Here is a 26,443-nt window from a genome sequence, read left to right as displayed (position 1 = left end):
CGTGGTCATCATCCTGCGTCAGTGATGGTTTGGTGGGGCGTGTCTTATCAATGAGTCACAAAACTACATTTATGTGAAAAAGGAGTCAAAACTTCAGCCAAAGTGTATCAAGATACAGTGGATTTCACAAAGTGATCCATGATATACCGTGGACTTTCCAGTAAGATTCTGCACCTAGTCCCAAGGCACAAACTAACCACGCCTGGCTTAAAACCAACTTTATTAAAGATGAAGACTGGCCTCGCCTAGACCAGACCTCAACCCTTTATACTTCAAATTATGGTCAGAGTCTCTTAAAATGCATTTGGAGCAAACAAGCAACGAGCAAGCAGTGGCGAAATTTCCGTTGGAAACAGTGCGAAAATCCATAGATTCGTGGCCAAAGAGATTAGATTTTTTTTTTACTTTTTACCTTTTAATTTTAATAATATTACGTTACTTCATTTTAAAAAAATGCATTTTCATTTCTAAGAGAATTTATTGCTGGACTAAGTATATATATGTGACTTTGCAAACCAATTTTTTTGAGTCATTGTTAATGATATTTACACACAGCGAATAATCAGCAATTATGAGCACGTACCCACACAAAAAAGCGTAAGTGACTAACTCCATACTAAGCATATCTCATTTAACAAAATCAAGATAAGAGCGTGCGGCAGACGGCGCAAGTAGCGTAGGTGGAACGAAATTGTGCAAAGAAAGCCGAGCCAGATTTCAAATTGCCTTTTCTATAGTAGTTTTCTGACTCAATATGGGTCGAAGCAATGACGTTACTGACAGCTGCCATTGTCATTATATGTCACAGAGCTTATAAATAACGTCATAGTCATAACTATTGATACTAGTATTATAATATCAAATGACGGTAACGCCACTGCTCCGAGATATATAATACAAATTATGACAGCACCAGCTACCGATTGTTCAAATTTCCTAAGGCTTACCCAGTTGTGAGATTAGAAATTATCTGTTCAGTACATAGGTTTAACATCAACTCTAGCACTATACACTTTTAGTTGAATGGAATAAGTGACAATTTACAACAACTACTAAAGGTTGTAATAAAAATATAATCTGTGGCCGGTCATCATAGACGATAGAAAGCGCTGATTGACCGTGCAAATTGCTGATACATTGTTTGAATACATCCAATGGTCTGTGAGAAAACGAGAGAGATTTCTCTACAATGCTCAACCTAACAAGCTTAGAAATGTCGATTTGACTAAAATAGATTTTGCTTCGGATAAACTGCTGGTCTCATTATTGGTAAAGAAAAGAAGAAATCTTAATCCTAAATACAATCCCGAGTTGCAAGATTCTTTGAAGTTATGAATTTCATTTCTAATACGTTATACATATGTCTTAGACAGTTAATCTTACCTAACTAACTTTGCTACGTACCTAATGCAAAGAAATATTTGTGTTTTTATAAAACTTAAATTTGTTTTATATTTTTGTTACGTTTAATTAAATTTACACTCATATACGCCAATTAGGTATAACTCTGTAATTAAAAAAGGAAGACAAAACACACGGTCTGTTTGTTAAATAGCTTCTTAAATGTCATGTTATTTACTTGAGTTATTCTCATCGAAAACAACGGTTAAATAACCAAATTTCACGACAGTAAATCGAAGTTCTCAGCTACTGTGTAAGTAGAGCAATATGACCGCTGTCTCACTGTCACCATGCGCCAGCGCTGGAGAAAGCAGTGAAACTCAGGATATCTAATTGTATTGGCTAGCGTCATATCCTCGAGCTGAATTATGAATAATATAGTAGAAAGCGATTGTTGTTCATTTACATATTAAACATTAATTTACTTGAATTTGAATTTAAAAACAGGCTCTACAGCCTAAACCCTTTTAGTCATAAAAACTAAAATGATTTCTGTGTTTATTTTTATTTTTATCCCAAATAAGTATGCGCTTGATGGGAACCCCCCGACATTAAATCTGAAGCATGGCTGTCCCAAGCAATACAATTAGACACGTATTCCCTGGCGACGTATTCAGACGACGGCAGATAAGACAAAGCGAGCCGGAAAGACTTGGAGGGAGAATGCGAAGCTCAAAATCGAACACGATAGTCGGTCACTGTGACGACCTCTGCCCAATCCAAGAGCCAAAGAACATATTTTAAAGAGTTTACATAAGAAGGCACATTAGTTATACAGTGTAAATTGATTATCATTTTTGAGCTTTGATAAAAACATTTCTAAAATGAGTTAAGTATTAAAACATGGTTACTTCATTTATACGGAAACGAAATTGCAAAAACAAAGCCCCATTATAATGTCACAGCGTATGTATCACAAAGGCGATAACGTTTTTGCGTTTAATCATGTTTTGGTTAAGTACAATACAAAAAATATCATTACAATTTACGCTTATAAAGTAGATAGTACTACTCAATATATTTTATGATGGAATGTGAAGGCAATATTCCATCATCAGTGTTGGCCTTCAGCATGCGACTCTCATTCCTAAGGTCGTAAGTTCGATTCGCACCAATGGACTTTCTTTTTATCTGCATCATTAACATTCGCTCGAACTGTAAAGGACATTGTAAGGAAACCGGTTTGCCTTAGACCCAAAAAGTCTACGGCGTGTGTCAGGCACAGGAGGCTGCCCACATGCCTATTAGATTGACAAATGATGATGAAACAGATACAGAAATCCGAAGCCTAGACCTAAAAGGTTGTAGCGCTACTGATTTATTTATTTATATTAAGGCAATATTTTTTGACGAACGCGACGCATTGCTCTTTCATCAGAACCTACGAAGCATTCATTTAATCCGGCATTTAACAGCACATTGTTTTTGAATCGTCTGCTTATAAATAATACTAAATCTATTTCCAATTCAACCTTATGACCTATGACAGACAGTATCGACATTCTTTATGCTAATTAGTATGCAAAGTTAGTAACAATTAACTAATTTAACTATCAAATTTTTCAACTATTTTCACACCTGTATTGTTTTTGTCAAGACAATATTATCAAAATCAAGACGGACGTGATCTGACAAAAAGGCGACGACGCCATTACCATTTAGTTACTTTCTCATGTTTCAATATTAATGGTTTTCATATGTTTATATTATTTTTCAGTGACTTCTGACACTTCATAATAGAAGCTGAATACAAATTGTAAATTGTGTAAATAAAAAACGAGTAGACATTTATTATAGAATATTATATTATATTTAAAAATATAATTAAAATACATATATTTAAAAAGAAAAATACATGTCCTTTTAAATATTTAGACGACAAACGTGGGAAATGTTAAAAAAGATTCGAAAAGAAAATCAAACTCTGCTTGTTTCTCCCGAATTAAGAAAGATAATGTTTTTTCCACCTAAATACTCTCGTAACAGTAAAAGTAGCTCGACTTGCGGTGTAGAAACTGCATACACCTAAACAATTAGTAATCCATAGCTCCGCTAACATCAACTGTTTACATAACTGCATTTCCGGACAATGGACTGGGCCTTTGTGGCTACGCTATTACAGAATTAGTTCGACACAGACGTGAATCAATTTCCCAGGTCAATGATCCACATACGCAAAGTTTTGTTAAATGAAAAATATATTTTTATAATCTGTTACTACGGGTAGCTTACCTAAGCTATTCTAACCTAACCTAAACATAAAATCACAAAAAGAACACAGCTTTCGTATGCTTTTGTTTCGCAGGATGAATATAATTTTGTTTTCACTTTTAGATTCGCAATATTTTCAATTAGTTTAACACGCCTCTTTGTTCTCATAAACAATTTGTATGACTCAAAACTTAGCAATTAAAAAAATGGTGGAAAGTTTCTTGCCAGTTCTTTTTGCTCGCTTTACGCCCTTGACTTGCGAACTGGTAGTAAATGTAAATTTAGAATTAATTTAACTGCTTTTAACGTTCATAAGTATACTTCTTTACCAATATGAATAAAGTTATTTTGACTTTGACTTAAGAGAATCGATTTTGAAATTAGACAACTGCCGACAAAAATAATAGACCAATCTATGTTCATGTAAGGAAAGGCCTATCAGAAAAAAATAAACGTAAAGCCAATAAAATTGCCAAGTACAGGGACAGATGACAACACTATTTCTCAACATTCCTACGCCTCGGTAGATCCGTTCCCGGGTCTATTGTCGAGTACAAAACAGATTTCGGATGTGTCAGTTATATGAAATTGCCACAAATTGGTGCTGCGACCTAGGGGGCCAGTTATGACGTCATCCAACAACAATCGTATAGTTTTACACAAGTAGTGTCACTTCTCTCTGACGTGTGCAATATTTTGGTATAATATTCTGACATTGGCATAGCTACATGATAAATTTTATCTTAATCTTAATGAAACATAAATACATTTTACTTTTGGCTATAGAATAACATTACAATAGAAAACATAAAATCGTATATTTCCAGTTCATGCTTTTTCAATCCATCTATGAAAGCAAGTTATTTTTAAGTTACTAGCCATAAATAATTATTAAGATTGCAGTTTTAATAATCACTATTATAATCATTTAAATTCATATATATATATAACGATAGTACCTATATCTTGATTGAATTTGTTAGTCAAAATATTTATTACGCCGATAAGTAGGTAGTCGCTAAAATCGAGTTGTAGAACGGAAATCGACTAACCTGCTGACTTGCTATAGAGAATCGAGCAAAAATTTGTACAACGAATCGAGCAATGCTCATGACTCCGCATCCATACTCATATCCGATCCAGCAGTAGTAAGTGTGCGTGTGATGGATGCTTATTCAACTCTGCGCGAACTACCATTGATAAAATTCTCCCGATCAAAGAGCTCCATTAACTAAGCTGATCTAACTCTTTTCACAACAATATCACCGGAAATAAATGCATAGTATGTTAGTAATTTCCACGCAGTACGAATGCTATTATTTTTACCCAATGTAGTTGTAACGCTAACCAACATAAACAGTAAATTAAAAAAACTACTTTTATATGCATATTATATCGCGCTCTTATACAAGACTGCTACGGTTACATTAATACAAACCACAGCGGTTTTCTAATGTTATATATTGTGATTATTTTGTAAATTGAACAAGAATTTTTTTTAATTAGGATTATATATATATTATAGGTAGGACTATAGGTAAATCGATATCCTATATTTATAGTTATTATAATAATCAAGCTAAGAGGAAACAACAACGCACAACGTGAATTACGTGTAAAGAAACACAATGAGTCAAGCTCTTCTGATAATTGCAATTTTCTCAGAATGCTATTTACGAAATGACTAAGACTAGCGACTAGTAAGAATAAAAAAACTAAATGTATTTATTTATAGTTTTAAATCAAACACAATCAAAAAGTCGTTTAAAACATTTTTATTAATAAAAAAATATAATTTTTAAAATTCTTACGAAAATATTATTTGTTTTTTTAAAAATGTCGTTTTACACAAAAAATTAATTAAATTAGTAAAGCAATAATATACTTACTTTTTCGAAACAGTAGAAATTATCATTTCATATTATACCAGCCTATCCAGCCTGCCGTTGAGATAATCTATACAATTAATTATCAGTTACATGACCCATCGTTTCCAGTCACGCATTGTATAAGAGATGGCGGTCATAGACCTTGACAAAGTAGAAATATAACGGCAATACTTTAACGCACAAGTACGTATACGTTTAATTTCATTGATACGCTCCGCAACAAGACTAATAATACCAAGTATTATTACTTTAACAATTAAGCTGTGCTGTTTATGTTGTTCTATAGAAATACCGGCTTCCTTATCTCTAACCAGGTAAACAACCTAACTATAATAAAGTGTTTTAAGCCAGTTCCATCAAACACCATACCCAAAGCATTAAAGCATTCTACAATGAAATCATTACTAATATTAGTTCCCGAATTCAATTCGTATTATTATACTATATTTTATTTAGGTAAATATATTATAATACAAAATCTTCGGTTAATAGTATGAGACTCGAATAAAATTCACATCCCGGTAAGCCGACTGAATTTAATTTATATTTAAGAGTATTAATAAAATTATAAATATGCAACAAAAATTAAACTTAATATAAAATTATTATATTAAGTATTATGTATAGTTAAATAAATATAATAGCTGATGAATACATATTTATTACAAGCTCTGAAAAGTAGCATAGATATTTTTTTATTTTCAATAACAGATTTTTCTTTAAATTATTCATATAAGCCAATAAGACCAGACCAGACCATAAGTTTTTTATTACTTTTAGTAGAATATGCTTATAAAGTAGAAAACAATAAAAAAAAGGTTTATTTTTTATAAAATAATATAAAATAAAAATAATTACTGTTTGAAATAACATGTCTAATAAATTTTTGCATGTCCTGATTTTTTGCTGCACATTATGAGTATATATTTGCAATTTTTTTATTAATGTCTTACTTTCTGTCACTCTTTATATATATATACATTCAATATCGTATACATATCAAGCAAACAATTAGCGACAAAGCACTAGAGGCAGGGTCAACATGCTGATAAGCTAACAATGGCACTCGATAAGCACCTCACGTGCTCCCAACAAAAAACATCAAACTCATCTCTGCAGTTTTTATATTATTATTATTAAAGCCGATCATCATTCATAGTTAATTTACAAATACAAGGTACTCGCTACCAACACATAGGCAGCCTTTGCTCACGTTCTTAGGAGTTATTAGTTATTTTTTAAGAACCCTGACCTCGATACTTTATGCACTTCTGAAGTTGTTTTAACGGCCACCTAAAGATTAAGTTACGTACGAAACCTAACATAAATTATAGTTTATTTTTTGTTTCTAACATGACAGGGAATCGATCAACATTCGAGTTGCTATTTAATTATACTACATATTCAAAGACCTGAGCGGGAAACCCTTAAAATAACGAATTTTTAATAACCAGTTTAAGACAGCTTACATCTTAATTCAATTAAGTTGCCTCTTCTAACAAAAGCCACATATATTATTACGAAAACAATATTACGTGACGTAACACAGAACCCGAATGATTATGATAAGGCTTCCGTTAGGAAATACATAATATACCTACTTCAAACACATTAAAAAATCTTAATCAATAAACAAATTTCATGTGAAATATGTGATCCATACAGCAACCACACGCAAGTCTTAAAAAAAAAAGATTTGAAATATCCGTGTACTTATATATATAGAGTCCAATATTTTGGGAATCAATGTGATCGGTTGGAATTCGACAAAAATACTAATTTAAGCTTAAAGTCTATTCTCTTATAGTAATTAATGAACGATATAGGAAAAACATCAAACACAGTGTTCTCGTTATTCCATTACCATATCTTATAAGTATGCCTTAAAATATTTATCCAATTAACGAACTATTTACAAATGATTACACATACATAATTAAGATGCACATGACGTCATCAACATACTAATATTAGACAAAGCAAGCAATGCATTTGCATAACCGGCTCGTCGATATCATATATTTATATGAGTCACGCAGTTAACTCGCGTAAGGTAGTACGCTTAATATATCACCGAATTAACTTCCGTAAATACGGATACAATAACTTATTAGTTACTATAATGTTTTCGTATTTACGTGGGTCACCGTGACAATTTTGTTCCTTTCATAAAATTTCTAATATTTAGAATTAATCTCTTGTGTTGAATGTGATGAGGTTTTAGTTATAATAAGTTCAACTTAAAAGAATTGAAACCATATCAAATTTAATCTTGGTAATTGTACAATCATACACTAAGGGTTATATTGTTATAAAACGGCATAACTAATATTGTATTTAATAGAAATCTAATAAAATTTGTTCTTGTGATCCAGACATCAGTATAACATCCTACAATGTCCTTGTCCCTCTAAGACAAGTACCCAGAAATATATTTTAAACTCATATAAAAATATAAATCTGAAGATACTATTGAAAGGAAACTCTAGAAAGGTGGTTTGTTTTCTTGTAGAAAGTGTAGACATTAATTTAAAAAATTGCAAATATATACTCATAATGTGCAGCAAAAAATCAGGACATGCAAAAATTTATTAGAGACGTCGGGTCTTGTCCTATTGGCTTATATGAATAATAATAAAATCTGTTATTGAAAATAAAAAAACTCTATGCTACTTTTTAGAGCTTGTAATAAATATGTATGATGAATACTATTATATTTATAATAGCTATTATATTTATTTAACTATACATAATACTATAGATACTCATGAATGTTTGATAAGATATTATCTCTCAGTACTTTACCAGACTACAATAATAAAATAATTTATTTAATTTAATTTTCTTTCAAGGAACATACTTAAAGCTTAGTAATGTATTATTTATCATTTTATCACAAATATATATATATATATAACTATAAATTTATTACAAAATTGATTATAAATTACACAAATATATCATATAAGAATTCAGATGGCTGATTTTTATGCAGAACAGCCACCAAAATTAATTGGTAATAATAATAATAATTGCTAATAGATTTACCTTGGAATACAATTGGAAGGAGTTCTGTCCACTTCCCATGCTGCAAACAGCTTCATAGGAACAGGTTTCGATGAATTAGTCATCTTTTCAGATTTGTTCTTTTCGGTCATTTTATCAATAAGTCCACAACGGGTTCAACTTTCACAACACTCCACTTAAATGTGAGGATCTTGCATCGTTTCTTTATCACTTAACGCTACACTGTAAATCCATGTTTTGTGTAGCAGTAATAGTTACTAGTTTTAAATATTTAACAACTTCTTAATATTTACATTACGATTTAAAATAAACAACATTCCTCAGATATGCGATCAGTTGAGGATAACTATGTTGTACACATAATAGACGTAATCCGTATCGTATACTGTGAAGTATGAATTGTGATCACAGTCAGCGGTACTCGGCGCTAGCTAGACGCCAAGCGTTCGATAGAGTAAGAATTGACAATTGATTCTTGAAACTTGACAGAAGAGATTTTTTAATTAATTTATTACATGACTATGGATACAAGTTCTTCAGTCGGAGTTTATGTCTATCATGATATATAGTTAAATATCGTGTTTCATAGATAATAAAGTACTTATAGACGTAACCCTTCCCCAGAGACAAAAACCCTTTGCGACATGTGTGGCCCACTAAACTCATACTATTTCTCTACTATTCTACTGAAAATAGAAATATAGAAAATAAGATGTTCTAATGATAATTATATTAAACAACCAAATGTAATTTAATAGTATATATTGTAGAGGTTTTATTTTTATCAGAAAGAATTTAGCAGGTTGTCAACAACAAAGCAGGGAATCTCCAGGCGAGGGTAGTAGAAAGGGAATGACGAAAGCAAGTTGTATAATTCCAAGGAGCATCTTTAGAAGACTGAAAAGCTACTATTTCAGCTCTAACCCGAAACTTTCCATAAAATCTAACTTAGACGTTCAACCATGCCATTTGAAAGGTAGTCAAGTGAAATATCGTTTCTCGACGCTCTAGGTAGTTCTATTTTATAATAAATGAGCTCATTTTTTAAATATCATTTTAATTGTGATTCTTAATCTATGTCATAGAGTACATTATATATACGATGGTCTATGGTTTGAGTTGATTTTTTGGTATGTTTCAGTGTTGCCAGATAAGGGGATTTCCCCCTAGATTTAGGGGTTTCTCAGCCGAGTAAAGGGCAGAATAAAGAATTTAGGTTTTTTTTAAAGGGAAATTTCAAAAACATGCCAAATACAATTTTATTGCTATTGTATATATATTCCTGATTTTGGAACTAAATTGAAGTACAATCACATCGTAAAAATAGGATGCGTGTGGTAAGCCGTACTAAACGTATATTCATTTAATCAAAAACCGAATAAAACCATTTTCTATTACAGATACTTTGCGTAATGCCTTTCATTGCCCAAAAATCTCGGTATGACCACCCCTTTAAAGAATTGCGCCATGGTACATGCCACCATCCGCTTGGTGAGGGCATCCTAGGGGATTCCTGGGGGGAAATCAAATTAATCCAACCGACGCCGACGAGACCATCTGGCAACACCGATCTGTTTCATACAACATTATATTGGCAAATGGCATTTGGCAATGTATTATCGCCAGTAGTGGCTAATTTAAATTTTAACCTTCAATCAGCACAGTCAAACAGTACAGGTTCTTAGCACAGCTAACAGTCTTGACTAAAATTGTATGTCGTGAGAACAATGTTGAATATACATACTCGATAGAATTACACATTGATTGAACTCCTTTTTCGATTCGACTTACATCATCAAAAGCATCGAACACATTGACGTCTATTTGATCCCAAAAATATATTGGACACATTATAATACTTGTGACTTTCAAGTGTATTATCAAAATTCATTAACTGGTATCGTTTTTGGACCATTTAAAATTTATGATACAAATTTATTTAAAAAATGTACTTATACTATTAAAAATAAAACAAGGATACATTTTTCTAAAAAAACTTATGAAATCTTACAAGCTTTCCAGATTTAGTGGTTTTCAACTAATAGACACTTTTGAAACCTTATTACCTATTAGGACATATAATCAATGTTAAGTTTTCTTTTGGCTATATATCAATAACATAAATGAAATGAAGCTATCAAAGATAGACCACTCGATCAATAAGTCTAATATATAAATATTGATTGTACACAATATAACTAGATTTATAACAAAAGATTTAAATTATATGATGGCGTGAATAATAACTGACTTAATAAATTTAATGATTTAATATATACATGACTACCTGAAATGCTAACCATCTGTGCCACTCCAAGAATTAATGTCTACCAATAAACAATGGAATGTTAACATAAAATCTGAACTATTTATCATTTATTATTTAGCAGCTTCTGGAGGACAGTCTGGCTGAGCTGACGGGTGTGCGGCGCGAAAAGCAGGATGATTCTCCAATTCTCGATCAATACGTAAGATAATTGGGAATGGACGAAGGTCTACATGAAATCTGAAAATTTAAATAAGCAGCATATACAAAATTGTCTTACTTATATAAATTTGTAAGTTTAACTGTGTCCAGATTGTGTTTCACCACACTGTTATAAACTTTTTTTTTATTATTTCAAATTATGTATACAAGAAATAAATCTGAAAAGGAAATGTGTAGAGGGAAAGAAAACTGTGATGATATGTAAGTATAATAAGAACAGTATTAGCATAGCCTGAAAGGGATAATTTCTTGTAAACATTGCCAATGAAAACTAGTGGGAAAAACAAATATTATACAAATTTGAAAATGCAAGTTGTCAAGAAATATGACAGGGCATGCATCTCTTTGTGCATTATAAAGTGTTCTAGTAATAATTCATGTTTTGTTTTTATACATATAATTTTTGGAAAATACCATTGAGTGTACCTTCTGGCGTTAAAAACTTGAGGTATCAGACAACAATCTGCCAAGCTAATCTCATCTCCGACACAGTACTTTCCAGCAACAGAGGATAAAATTTTTTCAACAGCTCGAAATCCCCTTGTTATCCAGTGCTGAGCCCATTCCTTCTTTTTCTCTTCACCAACATGGATAAGAACTATTAGGTTCTGTAGTGGTTGAATTCCTGATGATATTACCTAAAATTAAAAATTACTTTGTATTTTTTATTCTAGTTTCATTAATATATTTTTAGGAGTCAAATTTTAGGGCTGTTAAATAATTAAAAGCCAAATTAAGAGTTGAGAGACTAACACATATATAAATGTATTTGGATGAGTTCAAAAGGTGTTGCTAGTGGGTAGTTTAAGATAACATTTTATAAGTAGACTGTCCTACTAGTAAAGCCAACCAACAAGTCACGTAACTATCATTCATTCACCCTTATCTCACCAATAGTTTAGGAAAGAATTAAGGACAAAAAAAAACAAACATTACTTTTTTATTAACAAATATTACCTCACAAATCTCTCTAACTTTTGCTCTCTTATAACAGTCCTGTGGCATAAGAGATCTTTGAGGTCTGGTTTCCTCCAAATAATGCATAACACTTAGAGATTCTATTAATGTATGGCCATCTGTAATATTTAAAGAGTTATAGACAACCTCAAGACATTATTTGAATGCTTAAAACAGTGTTTTAATGCGAATAAAATTCAGGTAAAATCCCACACTTCTCAAATCTTGTAATAGTCAATTTTCCTTAACAGAAGAGCTAAGCTACTCACACAAATAGTTATAGTATATTTTTTTAACAACCCTTTTTAAATACATACAACAAAAATCAAATATTGTGTGATAATAATAGTGTATGTACACAAAAAATTAGCAGCCGGTACCTATAACTAGAGAAGGAACTTGTTCCATTGGATTCACCTCTCTATATTCATTGCAGTGTTGTTCTCCACCACCTTTTATCAAACTAACTGCTTTTATGTCATAAGGTATTTCTTTCAGATTTAATGCGATACGAACACGCCAAGAGCATGAGCTTCGCCAGTATGAATACAGCACTGGCTGAAAAATGTAAAAATAATAATTTTAGAATTCAATTCAATTGATAGAAATAGATTCTATATAGCTATTAGAACAAAATCTTTACTCATATATTGTGTTAAATAAATATACCTTTTCAAAAGTTTGTCCTTCCATTTTATCACTCACAAGAACAATGAGACCGAATGTTCTAGACGAAAATGTCTAAAGAAATAAGAGCTAGCTTTGGTTTTCAAGGTTTACCAGTATTTAAATAACATTGGTTAAAATAGAATAAATAAAAAGCCGGTTTTCGTTACCATATTACATACCTTAGCCATGGCGGAAATAATGTCGTATTTGGGGTAGTAACTAATTTTGGTGGAGTTTTATTACGATTAATAAATAAATGTTAAAAAATAACGTTCAAATGTTACTTCGTTTCAACAGTTTTTCTATATTTAGTTCGTACTCTTTACTTAAACATATAATGATTATGGATCTATTACTATGGTAATTGTTTACAAATTACAATATGTATCGAATTCCCTATATAATTTGTTTATTTTAATAGTAAGTAATAAGTGTTACAAATAATAATAAAAGTTAAACTGCATTTATATTAAATATTTTGGCTCATTATCGGCAAATGCACACAGAATAGAAATTAGATCTGCACGCTACACAGTCAATCACTTCAATCATATCATATTAATTCACAGACTACAGAGAACCCATTCGCATTGTAGTAACCTCTTAAGAAATTATATTTTTTAATACTTCGCCTTAAAAAATCTTCTTAGACATTTAAAAGAATTCTAATCTTCAAAGACGCCTCTTTTAATATATATATTGCAACTAGATTTAAATAGGAATAACCTATAATGTTAATATAATACTAAAATTTATAATTTTACTTAAGATTTGCTATAATTTCACATTTATATGAGATGTGTAGTCGTTTATCAATTAGAATAACGTCCCGACGAATTGCCACGAATATGTCAAATAGACTGTAGACTTTTTTTATACCTGTGTAAATATTTAAAAAAATGCACGGTCGAATTGATGTAAAAAAGCATCGTTGTTAACATCGAATCAATAGTATCGATATACGATAAATATCGTTGTAAAACATCGAAATTTCCGGTAACAAATAAAACTGTATAATATTTATGAAATATGTTTTTTTTAATATTATTAGATTTAACTTTATGCCAGCTTCAAGTAATAAATTATATATTAGTAATAATTATAAATATGTTTATTGTTATTGAAATTACAAAAGTAAAATGAAAAAATGTACATTTCCAATATTTTTGGACACACTCTGTAACAATATAACTTTGACAGATGGTTTTCCTGTAAACGTAATATATATATATATATTACGTTTACGATTATATATATATATATATATATATATATATATATATATATAATCGTAATATAATACGTTATATAATCGTAGCTAGTTCAGGAATTGGCCCGATTTGGAAAAAAAATCTTAATGAAGCTGAGTCCGTTACTTTGCAAAACAAATATCAAGAACTACTTTTTTTTAAATTTAGATAGGTGGATCCTAAGATAAAAGTCTTGTTAGCAAGTCTTTAATCCACTACCAGGCTTCTTAAATAAAATTGTAATTCCGTAGGCATTTTCGTGTCACGTTGACAAGACGAAATAATATCGTAAATAGTTGAACTTGATAGCTAATGACTATCTCACTTGACAGTTAAAGGGCCTATCAAGTTAGATGGTATTAGGTACAACTTGAACCACCACACTGAATGACGATAGACGCTGTTGATATTATGAATCTCTTCAATTCCACATCCATCAGTCCATTGTTTTTCAAGTATATCTTCTATATGTTCCACGTGCTTGCACTGCTCTCAAAAGCGGCTTTTGTCAGCTCCATTATTTGTAATATTGTTTTGTAATATTATACACAGTTTTAACTGAAACAATAAAAATATTCAGAATCACGCTGGTATAATTTAACACTGAGAATAATATTTTACCCATTATTAAGCAAATACTAGACCTCTGGCCACCCGCAACTTTTACTTGTCATGGCGCCAACTCTCGTTTAATCAGTCTCCAAAGGTATCAAAATGGCTCTAGTCCTTTTCTCCAACTTACGAAAATCCTTCCTTCCAAAAACCTTCAAAAGCATCGCCTGAGCTATACTTTTCACTACTTTTACGCTCCATAATCACTCAGCACGAACGCACCCTTAACAAACGACAAGATGACGGAGCTGTCAAATTTAGTTCCCGTTGGCAATGAGTGGTGGCGTATAAGTATATTTAAATACGTCCAATGCACACATGGTGCCCCAAAAATAATTGACGTTTCGACTTTCGATATTTAATGCTTATAACATCGATGTATCGATGATATCGAAGTGAGAACTAAGCAATCATAGTCATACTCAACACGTTGTAATACTGGAGCGACGAATTTTTAATAAATACAATAGATTGAGATTTCAGATATTAAAGTTCCAAAACTGCTATTTAGCTGTACTGAATATAGATTTTTATATCGTAAATTATAATTCATTATCAAAATATGGGAAAAGATAAAAAGAAAGGCATTAAGGGCAATGTATTTAAAGTGGCCGGTGCTAAAAGTTTAAAAAAAACTAAAGCTAAAGCTGTAAATCTCGGATTAAAAAATGTATAAGTTAACCTTAATTATTTTTGTGCTTTAAAATGTATTTGAGACTAGATTAGGTTCCCTAAATATGTCTCCTGATTTTTCAGATGAAACAGAAAGTAGCAGACATGGACAAACAATTTCTCGATATTAAAAGTAGTACAAAGATTAGTCAAGTTAAAAAGAAGCCTGAAATAAAAGGACCTGAAAAGAAACTAGAAAAGAATGTTACACAGGAAGAAGTTGCATCTACCACAGCAAAAGTCGTAAAAATGGATATATAAAATATAGGTAAGTTAATTATATATTCTGTATGATAACCACTATCATTTATCCTAGGAACAGATAAAATATATTTCATATTGATATTATGCATGGGTAAAAATCAATATACCGCATGCCCTAATAAATTTTATATTTAACATTAAATTTGCTGATATATTATTTTGAAACTTGGCACATCTTTGGTCCTTACATATGAAATTGGTGTCTTGTAAGGGAGGAACAAAAAGTAGATTTTTTTAAAATAGAATATATTTAATTAAGCAATGTATTTACCATTACTATCTATGCACTTGCCATCTTATAGATAGTTCATTGATATTCAATTTCTGCTTTGGGCACAATTTGGCGGGTTTGATGGCTTCAGCTATTGCTTGAGTGCTTCCAATTATCATACAGGATCCATTTTTCATCATAGGTAATGATTTGATTTAAAATCCTTCCCAATTTGCTCCAAGTTGATAATTTAATACAGTTTTATCACTAACACTGCAGCAGCTAACTCAGACATAGTTTTCCATTAATCCACTTATACCAATAGTCTTCAATTCTTCGTTATCAACTTTGGTATCCGGCCGTCCACTGAGCTCGTTCTGCATGTCAAAATTTCCGGAATGAAATTCACTCCTTTGAGCCGTTTTTGCAGCACTGGTGCCAAGATGGATAGAGTGAAAGAAAAAAATTAAAACGGGAAAATGTATTGAATCATGGTTTTTCAAAGGAAATGAAGTATATATCTGTAAATATTTGAATTGGGAATTTCTAACCAAAGAGAAGATATTTGAGGTCAAAGTGACCAGTTTGACAAAACCTCCATTTCATATGAAAGGACATAATATTATTATTAAAATTACTTCTAATAGAAATTTTATTGTTTCATGCTTTATGCAGATCATACAGTTAACTCATTAAAGTGTACACACACTATTTATTTTTATCAATGACTTTAACATATGAAGTGGATATGGTAATGCATTATACATTTTGTCGAAATCTCATTTGTGGCGTATAGATAAATCACTAATAAGTTTACCTCCTTTACAGGATTGTGGATGGGACCATACAATTCTGATTAAATTATATGTAAGGGAATGGAGTTGTGGTTGCTGGAATGTATGAGTTACTATCTGGTTACAACTACACAACAGTAGGCTGAATAAATAGATATTCTTATTAACATGTCTTTTATTGTTAACATTAACGAAATACATATATTCTTAAAAAATATTTTTGTTAACAAAACATCGTAGTGGTAGCAAAACAACTCTCGATTAACTGCATAATTGTATTATGCATATGAAAGTGATAGTATAGAGAACAATACCACTACTTCACTATTATATCATTAATGTGTAATGTCATAAATAATACAAACTTAATGTCAATAAGAAGAAAATGCACAACAATTACAAGTTAATATATATAAATCTATTCTTCGTCCGTCACGTCAGGTTCAGCTTTTTCATCTTCACTCACTTCAGCGACCTCTGTGTCTTGAGCTACTAGATCTTCTGGTGATACTTCAGGACTTAATGGTTCTTCAACAATGGGTTGACTCTCCTCTGCTGGGATGTCACTGCAATTCATATATAAGTTTGAAAAATATTAACTCTGAAATAAGAGGCTCAGACCTATAAGGTTGTGGCGGCACTGGTTATTTTCGACTGTCGCCAAAGTCCTGTGACTTGTAATCGCAGTAGTGACCGCATTAGAATTGATCTTTTTACCTACTTATAAGGCAATAACGACTTGTATCTAACAAGCACAAAGTATTTCCATAGATGCAGTGCAATTTTTAAGACACGTTATATTAAGATAAAGACCTTGATTCTTCTATAACATCAGCCGCGGATCCACTTCGTGATAATTCTTCTATCCGAGCCGCTGCTAATTCAGATTCTTGTCTTGCGATTTCAGCCAACTCCGCAGCCTGTAATGTCAGAAGAAACTTACCTCAAAGATGAACATAGTGAAATATTTCCCATTCTGAATGATTGACAAAATATACTAACGTTGCAATATCTCAACGTTCCGCCAGATTAGGCCACAAATCTCAAAATCTATATATATAGTTTTCTTCGTTTCATCAGCTTTGCACGAGCCAAGTCTGTCTACTCGCTTAGGTTTCTTAATACGTACAGATTTAAATACCCCAATGTTAAGAAAAGTCGACGGAACGAGAAACGGACGTACATAATATTTGTCGCGGCATTTAATGTTTGAATTTTATCAGAACATCATACCTACATACACCATACCATAAATTTCATACCTGACGCGCAAGTTCAGCCTCTTTATCTTCTTCGGCCTGTCGCTCCAGTTCGGTCAGTCTAGTAAGCTCTTCTTGCCTTCTTTGTTCAGCTTGTTTCTCTTCTTCGGCAAGTCTCGCCTCTTCTGCTAATTTTGCCTCCTCTGCTAATCTTGTTTCTTCTGCTAATCTCGCTTCTTCTGCTAATCTCGCTTCTTCTGCTAATCTCGCTTCTTCTGCTAATCTCGCTTCTTCTGCTAATCTCGCTTCTTCTGCTAATCTCGCTTCTTCAGCTAACCTTGCCTCCTCTGCTAATCTTGCTTCTTCAGCTAACCGGGCTTCTTCTGCTTTCCGTACTTCTTCAGCAAGTCTGGCTTCTTCAGCTAGTCTAGCCTCTTCAGCTACACGAGCTTCTTCAGCTTTCTTTACCTCTTCTGCTTTTCTTAATGCCTCTTCAGCTTCTCTCGCCTCTTCTTCTGCCCTACGCTTGGCCTCATCAGCTTTACGTGCTTCTTCTTCTGCTTTCTTTTTTTCAGCAGCCTCACGTTCAGCCTGCTTAAATTAAAAAATATATATATATATTTATTATACACACTTACTGTCTTATGGAGAATCGTATTATAGCTGTAGTCTCATGTAACAAGTAAAAATGCAAACAGCAAGACAAGTATTTTTTTTTGCAAATAACGTCATACCTTAGCTTTTCTTTCAGCCTCGCGCTTAGCTTCTTCCTTAAGAGCCCTGTAAATAAAACATAGGAAACCTAAATACATCCGTAATTCAGATTTTCTATTTTTGATTTTATTTAGTACATGTACACTCCTGTTAGTAAATGTACTTAGCAGACATTATCAATTAATAGTAAAACTAAATAAATACTACAAATAATTACAAAGTCATACAAAACTCACTTTTCTTCAGCGGCGCGAGCCTCTTCTTGTCGCCTCCTTTTAATCTCTGCTAGGTCCACCGCTGGCGCGAGCACCGGCTCCGCGGTAGTGGCACGGAATCTTTCAGCACGTTCAGCTTTAGCAGCTTTCAACTCAAGTGCTGGGTCTTCCATAACTTGTGGCGCCTGGAACTTGCGGCTCGGCCTCCACGGAAGGAGTTTAACTGCACGGTGGCAAAATGCATAGTCACGATAGCCATTTACAAAATGAATAATTGTTAACCGTCTAAAGGCTTGTCATTTCACACCAAGGGCCAATGTCGGGATTAAAAGCGATTTAACGATACAGTGCCTGAAATATCAGCTAAAATGATTGCATGTTGCATTGCGTGGAACAGGGCCCAAAAGCTCATGGACGAGCACACTACATTATTATTGTTTTGAAAATCAGTGATCTAAAGCGATTGCAAGCATGGTTGGGCCAAATAATGTTGTGCTTGTGTATGATATGGGTTCAATATACAAAACATAAATTTACGTTAGGCGAGAAATGGCACTTGTACAGACATCGGGAAATTGCTGTGGCAATACGTTTGCAAATTACCTGTACAATTTGACAAAAATAAAAAAATATTTAAAAACCACAAAAATATGTACATGCATGTAAAAAGTAGAGGAAGCAAAGCATCAAGAAGCTCGGAGAACGTAAGCTCGGGGCGGGTATTCTAGCATGCAAACTAATTGAAACAACTAAGGTAATGCATTACAATTTATTATGGTTTCCGTATCAGTTCTGTTATTTGAAAACTATACGTTTTCGAGCATTCACGTGGCCTGAGGACAGTTTACAGCCTTAAAGTTTGATTATAAAAATATTATTCTTAACAAAAAATATATATTGAATTTAATAGAATCTCTAAAAATATACGATTTCTGTGTTAGTCGGAAGATGTTATACCGAGATCAAAGAGCGCGATAAGGGCACGACGCGGGGGCAAGGAAACGCGTAACTTGCGCCCGCGACGCGCTTCGCCAAGAGCTGTCCGACCTACGCACACTGCGCCGCTGACGTTTGTTCCGGCGCGTCTTTCGCTGTAAGAGACACTCAGTGTTACACACAAGATTTATTTTCTTTTTGAGCAGCTTATTTACACCGACCATGTCGGATTTCAGATTCAGCTAAAGATTTATATTGTTAAACGCTTAAGAGATAACCTCGTAACATACAATTAAGATAGAAAACAAAATATCTACTCTACATTATTTTACACATGTTCTTTACCAATGAGGTTCTATGTAATGATGATGAAGCTATGACTTAATGCGTAATTTTGTCCCAAACGGGTCTAAAGATAAATGACGAGGTAAGGAACAAAACGTGGAATTTTATTGCCATAACATAATTACATATTTACAAACCGTATTATATACTTTTCGAGTATTATATTGTATTTATGTTTTATAATAATCAAATAGTTTATCGGTAGTGAATACATTGATTGTGGTATCATTATATTTAAGCTACGAGATCGCTCTGGCGTTTTTTAATTATTTAAAAGATTATGCAGAGGAAAAGCGAGCGCTAGTAGTGCGATTTCTGCGAGATACCTGTGGCATTCTCGACGGCTAAACCGGCAGCCGCTAGTCTGTTCTTCGCGTAAAAAGAAAGAAGGTTGACGTCATCTCTGATGCTCAGTTCCTTGTAGAGAGGTCTGCGGTTGGAGAAGGCCTTATTGCCGGAGTAGTGCACGCACGCGAGGTTGCCGCGTCCTGGCGAGCACACCTCTGTTACCACAGGGACACACTGGGACTTGCTGTTAGTTAGACCCAAATAAGGCCCATTCAATAATGGTTTAAATAATAGATATATCAAGAGGGATAACTTGAGCAGTAAATCAAACCATACACATAAATACAGAAAAAAGTTTTCAAATACCTAACCGGAAGCTAGGTCAATCATACCTGTGAACTTCTTTGCAGGCTCGTTGTAGAAAGATATGTTCTGTATGTTATCAGCGACGCTTCTAAGTGGTAAAAGTAATTTGGCGACATATGCGTCATTGCTGAATCTGTATGGCACCGGTTCGCCGTAAGAGTATCTAAAATATTTTGAGATGTTCCTATATCAATTTTGTCTTAAGGAATTGTCCAACTATTCTAAACGTGGAAGTTGTTACAATGTAACAGCGATTTTAAATGATCTCGTCTAACCGCAAGGTTGGTGTTAAAGACAAATTTACGACATGTGTAAGTCTTGCTGAAAACAGAATATGTAATGAAAATAAACCATAAAACAAAATAAGAACGTTAGCCGGTAAACATTGGCTGGCATTTAACAGATCTATAATTATATTGGAGCGTGTGAGTACGAACACGTCACGCTGATAAATTTGGCTGTGTAATCTACACCCACTCTGGAAACATCCAGATAAACCAGATATAGTCTTGACGGAAAATTGTTTCTTTCAACACAGTTCATTGTTTACAATGCATCGATGCATTGCCAAAAGATCGCCAATGAATATCAATGTCAATGTCGAAGCGTCTAATAGTTGCATCAATGGTCGGTTTATTTTGGTCCTGTTACATCAGTATACGCCAAGAAAAACTTGACCTGTCACTGTTTAGTTATCATGTTATATTTTTAAACAACTTTACATCTACTCACATGCTTAATTATATTAAATGTCCGTATTTAATAGATACGAAATACAAAGGACAAAAACTTACGAGTAGACAGTATCCAAGGGAGCGATAGTTTTAGCTCGAGGCACGACAGAGCGTGCCCTATGTAAAAGGGAAGCTGTATCTGCTCTTATTCGACGAGTCTCGTCTTCAAATGCCTGCATAAAGTGAAATATTACATATTACACTACATAAGACCGTAAGGTCTATTGTATGTAGGGTATATTTATTCAATCTTTTGTAACAGAACAAATATCAATGACATCTTACATGCATAATTGCAGTCTCGTAAGTTTTGCTTTCAGGTAGATAACTCCTTTTTCTTTTTCGGTAAGAATATTAATTTATCACAATGTATGTATAATTATTTTTATACAACCTTGGCCCTTTTCTAAACCTCTGGCAAGTATTCAGAATCATTAAAAATATTACTAATGCAGTCTAAATTGGTCAACCGAGTGTGAAATTTCATCACCACCAATAATTATATTTTCCGATTCAGTAAACCTATATCACACGTGATCGCCACTTGTAGCTGTATTTATTTTCGTAATTGTAGTACAACACAAATACGGAAAGATAAGAATATTCCATTACTTTGGTTAAGGCTATACTAATAGATTTAATTTTTATACCTAGCACTCGTTACATGCCTACTAACATAAGCATTGTATAGGTAAAATTATATTTCTTCCTGCCTACTTAGGTATTGTGTATTATCACCGTAGAATTCTGAGGGAATCTTCTTTGGCTTAATAAATAACAAAGGGGTATAATGCACTGGTATAGCATTACCTTGGTAGATTCTGAGCGATAGAAGTCGTCTATTGCAGACACAGCGAGTGCGGGGCGACGGCGGTAAGCAATGCGGTCGAGCTCACGAAGTATTACAGAAGGACGGACGCGGACGCGCACAATATGGTGAGGCGCTTCAGGGTACGTGACGAGCCGAGTGACGGTGCGAGATGTTGGTCGGTAAATTAGTTCTGCCTGAAAAATTCAATATGTCTATAAATCCTTAATTAAAAACTTTAATAAACTAATATAAAAGGTAAGCGCATTGAAGCAGCTAACAGTCAACTGAACTGAAAATCAAAAAAATCTGTACAAATAATAACTAATAAAACAATTGCTCAGCCAGAAGTGATATTTGCAAGGAAATTAATGAAAGCCTTTATAATGTTATAAAATTATTGCTAGTTTTTATCATAAGAGAATTTGTTAATAAGATTCAATAAAATTTATCAATTAGTACTTTATCTAATTGCATATCGTTATGTTTTCGGAAATGGTTACAAACGAATTGTTAATTAAGACGTAACACGTTAATAGCCCTTTAAATATTTATTGTTTATTTTTAGCTAAGTAGTTCAAATTCAAAAACACGTATGAATCTAAAACTTTAGCGCTTTACATTAGGCGATTAACATTTCGTTTAGATTCTTTCAGTTGCACTTATAAATAGTTCTTAGTTATTTCGCCATCTTGTGATTGTACGATTCGTGCGTAGCTAACATCTACACAATCGGTTTAAATATAGAATAAACGCGAAAGTTCTATAATAAATTCTTAATGACTTCAAAACACTTTGTTGATAGGTCATACCGAACTAAAACTAACTTTAAGAGATTTATGGCTTGAATGTTACTATTATTAAGAGGAAAGATTTGTTACGAATTATCTTAATAATTATCGCAACGCTACATTATCCATAACATAGCCTATGGTTTTCGACATTTAGAAGTTATCTTAATGTCGAATGAATAAACATCCAGTAGATTGAAATACACGTGTTCTTGACATACTTATATTGTTATTGATAGTGAAACAATAGTAGAGTTTTTAAGGATTTTTTTTATTAAATTGAAACATTACGTTGTTGTGTTATGTACGATTACATAAATATCCTAATATCAAACATCGTATAATTGAAATAAAACTGTACAAAAGTAAATTGTTTTCGTAATACGCAGCCATTTCCACTGGCCTTTGGGAAACAGCCAAGTTTTCGTGCAATCACAAACGCCTTTTCTATGAAAAGATATTATTTCAGTTGTCGGTATGTTATGTACACATTTGTGACTTTAGTTTGCTTTAATACCGGTTTATAAAATACTTATAGTTTTTATATATTCCGATACTATTCCATAATTAGATACTTAGTACCTTTAGAGTTAAAGGAATTATTTATTTAGTGTACAACGTTTTTATGTTTTTCCAAAAAATAAGAAATGCATCAATAAATAAGTCTCTTTTACCTGTAATGTTAACAGCCTTATTATTAATATATATTTTTTTATAAAGCGGACCTAACAGGCTCATCTAATGCTAAGTGACATGACACTGCCAGAAAGCTTTGGAGTGCGTTGCTTTTTAGGAAACGGAAAGCCCTCTTCTTGATGGACCCTAAGTCTTATTGTTTCGGAAGTACACAGATATATTCTTTGGTAGTTTTCTCACCATATATAGTATGGATAATCCGTATAAAAGACCAAATAATGTATTTAATTAACTTATGTAAAATTGTGTTAAATATTTCGTATTTTTAGAGCATATGCCTAACATTCATTTCAGATATTGTATCAAATTAAGTTACACAGCTATCGTCTTGCCTATTGGTAGTTGTATAAATGATCAATATAAATATATAAATAAACAAATAAATATTAGTAGCCGACGAGCATTTTCTAGAAGGGTCAGACAGATACCATAGATTCTTACTACGATTTAAGTTACCACGATACACAGGCGTTATGGGTTATTTTGACATACCCTTCTAGGTCTTGGATTTTATCCCATGACATAAGAGCAGATGTACCAGCTCCACCCCGACCATTCGTACTCGCCTTGAATATCGCAGTTAGTCCTAAGTTTTACGTATTTAATTCCCTGATATATGAAAGCGAGCTTATTCTTATAAATGAATTTGCATATGCCAATGCATGCCTATCACTGTGCTAAAGCTATATGAATGAGGTGTACCGTGCAATAAGAATGTTGTAGCCTACGAACATTTCTTAATATTGCATTATTGATAGTATGAGATATGATTTGTCAGCCAAAGGATAAAACGCGTGTGATTAAAAACGCATATTTACAGCTGTACACTCACCTGAGACAGCTTTGGTATATATGTGACGTAAGGTATATTGTAAGCCGGGAGAAGAGAAGATAGGTAGTACGCCGAAGTCAGCGGCTGCAGCAACATGATAAATAGGAGTCTTGATAAAAATCCAAAAGCTTTATCGTATTGATATTTCGTGGATTTAACACTTATTATCATGGCGTTATAACTTAAAGCTCAAGCTAAATTTTAACCTAATACTTATTATTTCCGATATGTTTTAAAGTTCCAACTATCCATCAATACAGATTTAAAACAGAATACAAATTAAACGTGTATACTTTATACATGTTTTTATACCTAAAGAACTGTAGTTAAATAATTACAACAATATCCTTCCTACTCCTTAATTTAATAATGCTTTCAAAGGACGACACCGCTTATTTGGAGTGACCAAATAGGCGGTTCATTTGACAGTCAGTATTAAACAAAATGAGAAAAATGTTAGCTTGATGTCGAGCTCATTATCGACATTATATTGTGAGTGTATAGAAATAAGTGTTTGTGAATGACATAAACAAGATACAAAATCACAAGCTTTTTATTAAAAATTCAGTCTAAATTATAAAATAATAAATAAACAGTATTTTAATTCTAAACACCAAAAAGCTTAAACGAGATCCACGTCTACTTATAAAAAGGAAAGTAGAGCGATCACATTGCGTTAGCGAATACTGATTAACTTGGGAAGGCGGTTAGGGGTAAGGGGATCGAGGAAAAAGGAGGTCGGGAGCCGGGGCGCTAGACGCGGTAAGAGTAGTGCCGGTAGTTGGTGCCGTAGGGCAGACGGCCGCTGGTTGTGGACGAGTAGGAGTAGCCGCTGGGGCCGCCCAAGCTGCTCGACCGCTCGCTCGTGTACGAGTAGCCGCCGGGGCCTGAGCCGCCGCGCCGCTCCACGGTGCTGCTGTAGGAGCTGCGTTGCGGCAGTCCGCTGCCGGTGGACCGCTCAGCCGTAGTCGAGTATGAGTACGAGTACTGTTCCTCGGCGCGTCGACCTGTCGACAGTGGCTCGCGGTCCACCACCACGTAGTGCCGCGGCGTCTGCAACAACCGCGCCCTTAGACCTCGCCCCACTCACCGTCCGCTCGCCCGAGCACCTGCCCGACCCCCTAGCGAAAAGCGAAAGCGACACACGAAACGACCGCGACTGGCTCAGTAAGTGGCATAGTTGCTGTAGAAGACGTGTCGATGCGGCGTGTGCTGCGGGCGGCCGTGCGCTTGCGCCAGCAACACGTCCATGTGGTCGCGCGGCGTGCCCAGCGGGTCGGCTTCGTAGGCGCGCTCGCGCTGGCCCACTGCGGCAAGGACCCGCGCACGCGTCTGATCGCGAGGTGAAACATAGGGCGCTAGAGGCGCAAGCTTGGACTCAGGCTTGGGCAGTATGTTCTGCCGCACGGTCGGGTCGAGCACAGAGACGCGCGCGCCAGGCCTCGCCTTTCGACCAAAGGCAGTGACAGGGTCCGGGACGAGACTCGGCCGCGGGACGAACGGCACCTTCTCCCAGTCGCCCGCCCGCTGCAAGCGTATAATTCGCCGTTATTCGGGCGGGCGTCTCCAGCCGTGGCTATATTTGGCTCGCCCGGTAGCTCCGCTTTCAAATACTTCATTTCTTGATTTGACCCATTTGCGGATCGCTACCGCGATATTCTATCGATCTCTGCACTATAAATGTTGACACGATCAAATGGCTACTTAATAAGCAACGTTTACAAGCTATCAAAATCTTATGCAGAACTACTGAAGACAATAATACGAATAAAAACGCGTAAAGATCAAAGGAAACGAGGGTCGATTTGGTGCGAGGGCGTCCGGCTCCCGGGAAGAGAATGGAGCGAGGTTCACGCTCAGAGGTGTTAGAAGGCATGATGGCACTTACCGTCACGCTGTAATTCGACCGGTAAGGCCGGCGGGTCGTGTAGAAGTCACTTTCGTAAACCATGGTTGCTGTTCAGGATCGTTCGACTGTATCTCGCGGCGGTTGGTCCTCGACTGGCGCGGAGAACGCTCATACCCGCGTCCGTAGCCGCGCGGACGCCGACCTTATTTTTAGATCACTGTCATT

At 34.1% G+C, this 26,443-nt stretch overlaps 3 protein-coding genes across 10 annotated transcripts in view; all 3 read right to left on the bottom strand.

Moving 5' to 3' along the window:
• Positions 1-9,004, bottom strand: part of LOC123715885 (phosphofurin acidic cluster sorting protein 1) — a 68,347-nt gene extending 59,343 nt beyond the window's left edge. For 2 of the 3 annotated variants that reach the window (XM_045671232.1, XM_045671233.1), the window contains exon 1: positions 8,550-9,003. In XM_045671232.1, the coding sequence (XP_045527188.1) occupies positions 8,550-8,659 (110 nt within the window). In that variant the 5' untranslated portion in view covers positions 8,660-9,003. Of the gene's footprint in view, positions 1-8,549 lie in introns of all 3 variants that reach the window. The other variant, XM_045671231.1, reaches the window with a different exon arrangement.
• A 1,504-nt stretch (positions 9,005-10,508) lies between these two features.
• On the bottom strand, positions 10,509-13,143 carry LOC123716439 (probable maleylacetoacetate isomerase 2). 3 transcript variants are annotated; one of them, XM_045672199.1, is made up of 5 exons: positions 12,822-13,143; positions 12,354-12,531; positions 11,974-12,092; positions 11,443-11,654; positions 10,509-11,034 (listed from the first exon to the last, which is right to left on the bottom strand). In XM_045672199.1, exons 1-5 carry the CDS (start codon positions 12,828-12,830, stop codon positions 10,908-10,910), a joined length of 645 nt encoding a protein of 214 aa, XP_045528155.1. In that variant the 5' UTR covers positions 12,831-13,143; the 3' UTR covers positions 10,509-10,907. The 3 variants fall into 3 exon arrangements, with proteins under 3 accessions (XP_045528155.1, XP_045528154.1, XP_045528156.1); XM_045672198.1 differs by lacking the exon at positions 12,822-13,143 and adding an exon at positions 12,643-12,746; XM_045672200.1 differs by lacking the exon at positions 12,822-13,143 and adding an exon at positions 12,643-12,746 and having other exon boundaries at positions 10,947-11,034; positions 11,431-11,654.
• A 3,462-nt stretch (positions 13,144-16,605) lies between these two features.
• LOC123716605 (uncharacterized protein CG45076-like) lies at positions 16,606-26,415 on the bottom strand. 4 transcript variants are annotated; one of them, XM_045672431.1, is made up of 11 exons: positions 26,258-26,415; positions 24,370-24,453; positions 22,053-22,247; positions 21,303-21,415; positions 20,535-20,671; positions 20,181-20,342; positions 18,595-18,796; positions 18,379-18,424; positions 17,708-18,238; positions 17,259-17,365; positions 16,606-17,011 (listed from the first exon to the last, which is right to left on the bottom strand). In XM_045672431.1, the coding sequence occupies exons 1-11, from the start codon at positions 26,318-26,320 to the stop codon at positions 16,864-16,866; spliced, it is 1,788 nt and encodes a 595-aa protein (XP_045528387.1). In that variant the 5' UTR covers positions 26,321-26,415; the 3' UTR covers positions 16,606-16,863. The 4 variants fall into 4 exon arrangements, with proteins under 4 accessions (XP_045528387.1, XP_045528388.1, XP_045528390.1 ...); XM_045672432.1 differs by having other exon boundaries at positions 17,708-18,235; positions 26,258-26,414; XM_045672434.1 differs by lacking the exon at positions 20,181-20,342.
• Between the last annotated feature and the right edge of the window lie 28 nt (positions 26,416-26,443).

This window comes from Pieris brassicae, chromosome 11 (assembly GCF_905147105.1).
Source record: "Pieris brassicae chromosome 11, ilPieBrab1.1, whole genome shotgun sequence".
NCBI lineage: Eukaryota > Metazoa > Arthropoda > Insecta > Lepidoptera > Pieridae > Pieris > Pieris brassicae.
Note: the sequence above shows the minus strand (reverse complement) of the source record. Positions and strands in the feature narration are given on the sequence as shown.

What these genes read in the sequence shown, in the direction of transcription:
- LOC123716439 (XM_045672198.1), bottom strand. Translation starts at nt 12,666, where the DNA reads ATGGAAGGACAAACTTTTGAAAAG. An exon ending in AGTTCCTTCTCTAGTTATAG is followed by an intron (nt 12,093 to 12,353) that starts GTACCGGCTGCT and finishes TAAATATTACAG; the next exon opens with ATGGCCATACATTAATAGAA. An exon ending in AAGTTAGAGAGATTTGTGAG is followed by an intron (nt 11,655 to 11,973) that starts GTAATATTTGTT and finishes TTTTAATTTTAG; the next exon opens with GTAATATCATCAGGAATTCA.
- LOC123716605 (XM_045672431.1), bottom strand. Translation starts at nt 26,320, where the DNA reads ATGGTTTACGAAAGTGACTTCTACACGACCCGCCGGCCTTACCGGTCG. An exon ending in GGTCGAATTACAGCGTGACG is followed by an intron (nt 24,454 to 26,257) that starts GTAAGTGCCATC and finishes ATGTTGCTGCAG; the next exon opens with CCGCTGACTTCGGCGTACTA. An exon ending in GCTCGCGCCGCTGAAGAAAA is followed by an intron (nt 18,425 to 18,594) that starts GTGAGTTTTGTA and finishes TTTTATTTACAG; the next exon opens with GGCTCTTAAGGAAGAAGCTA.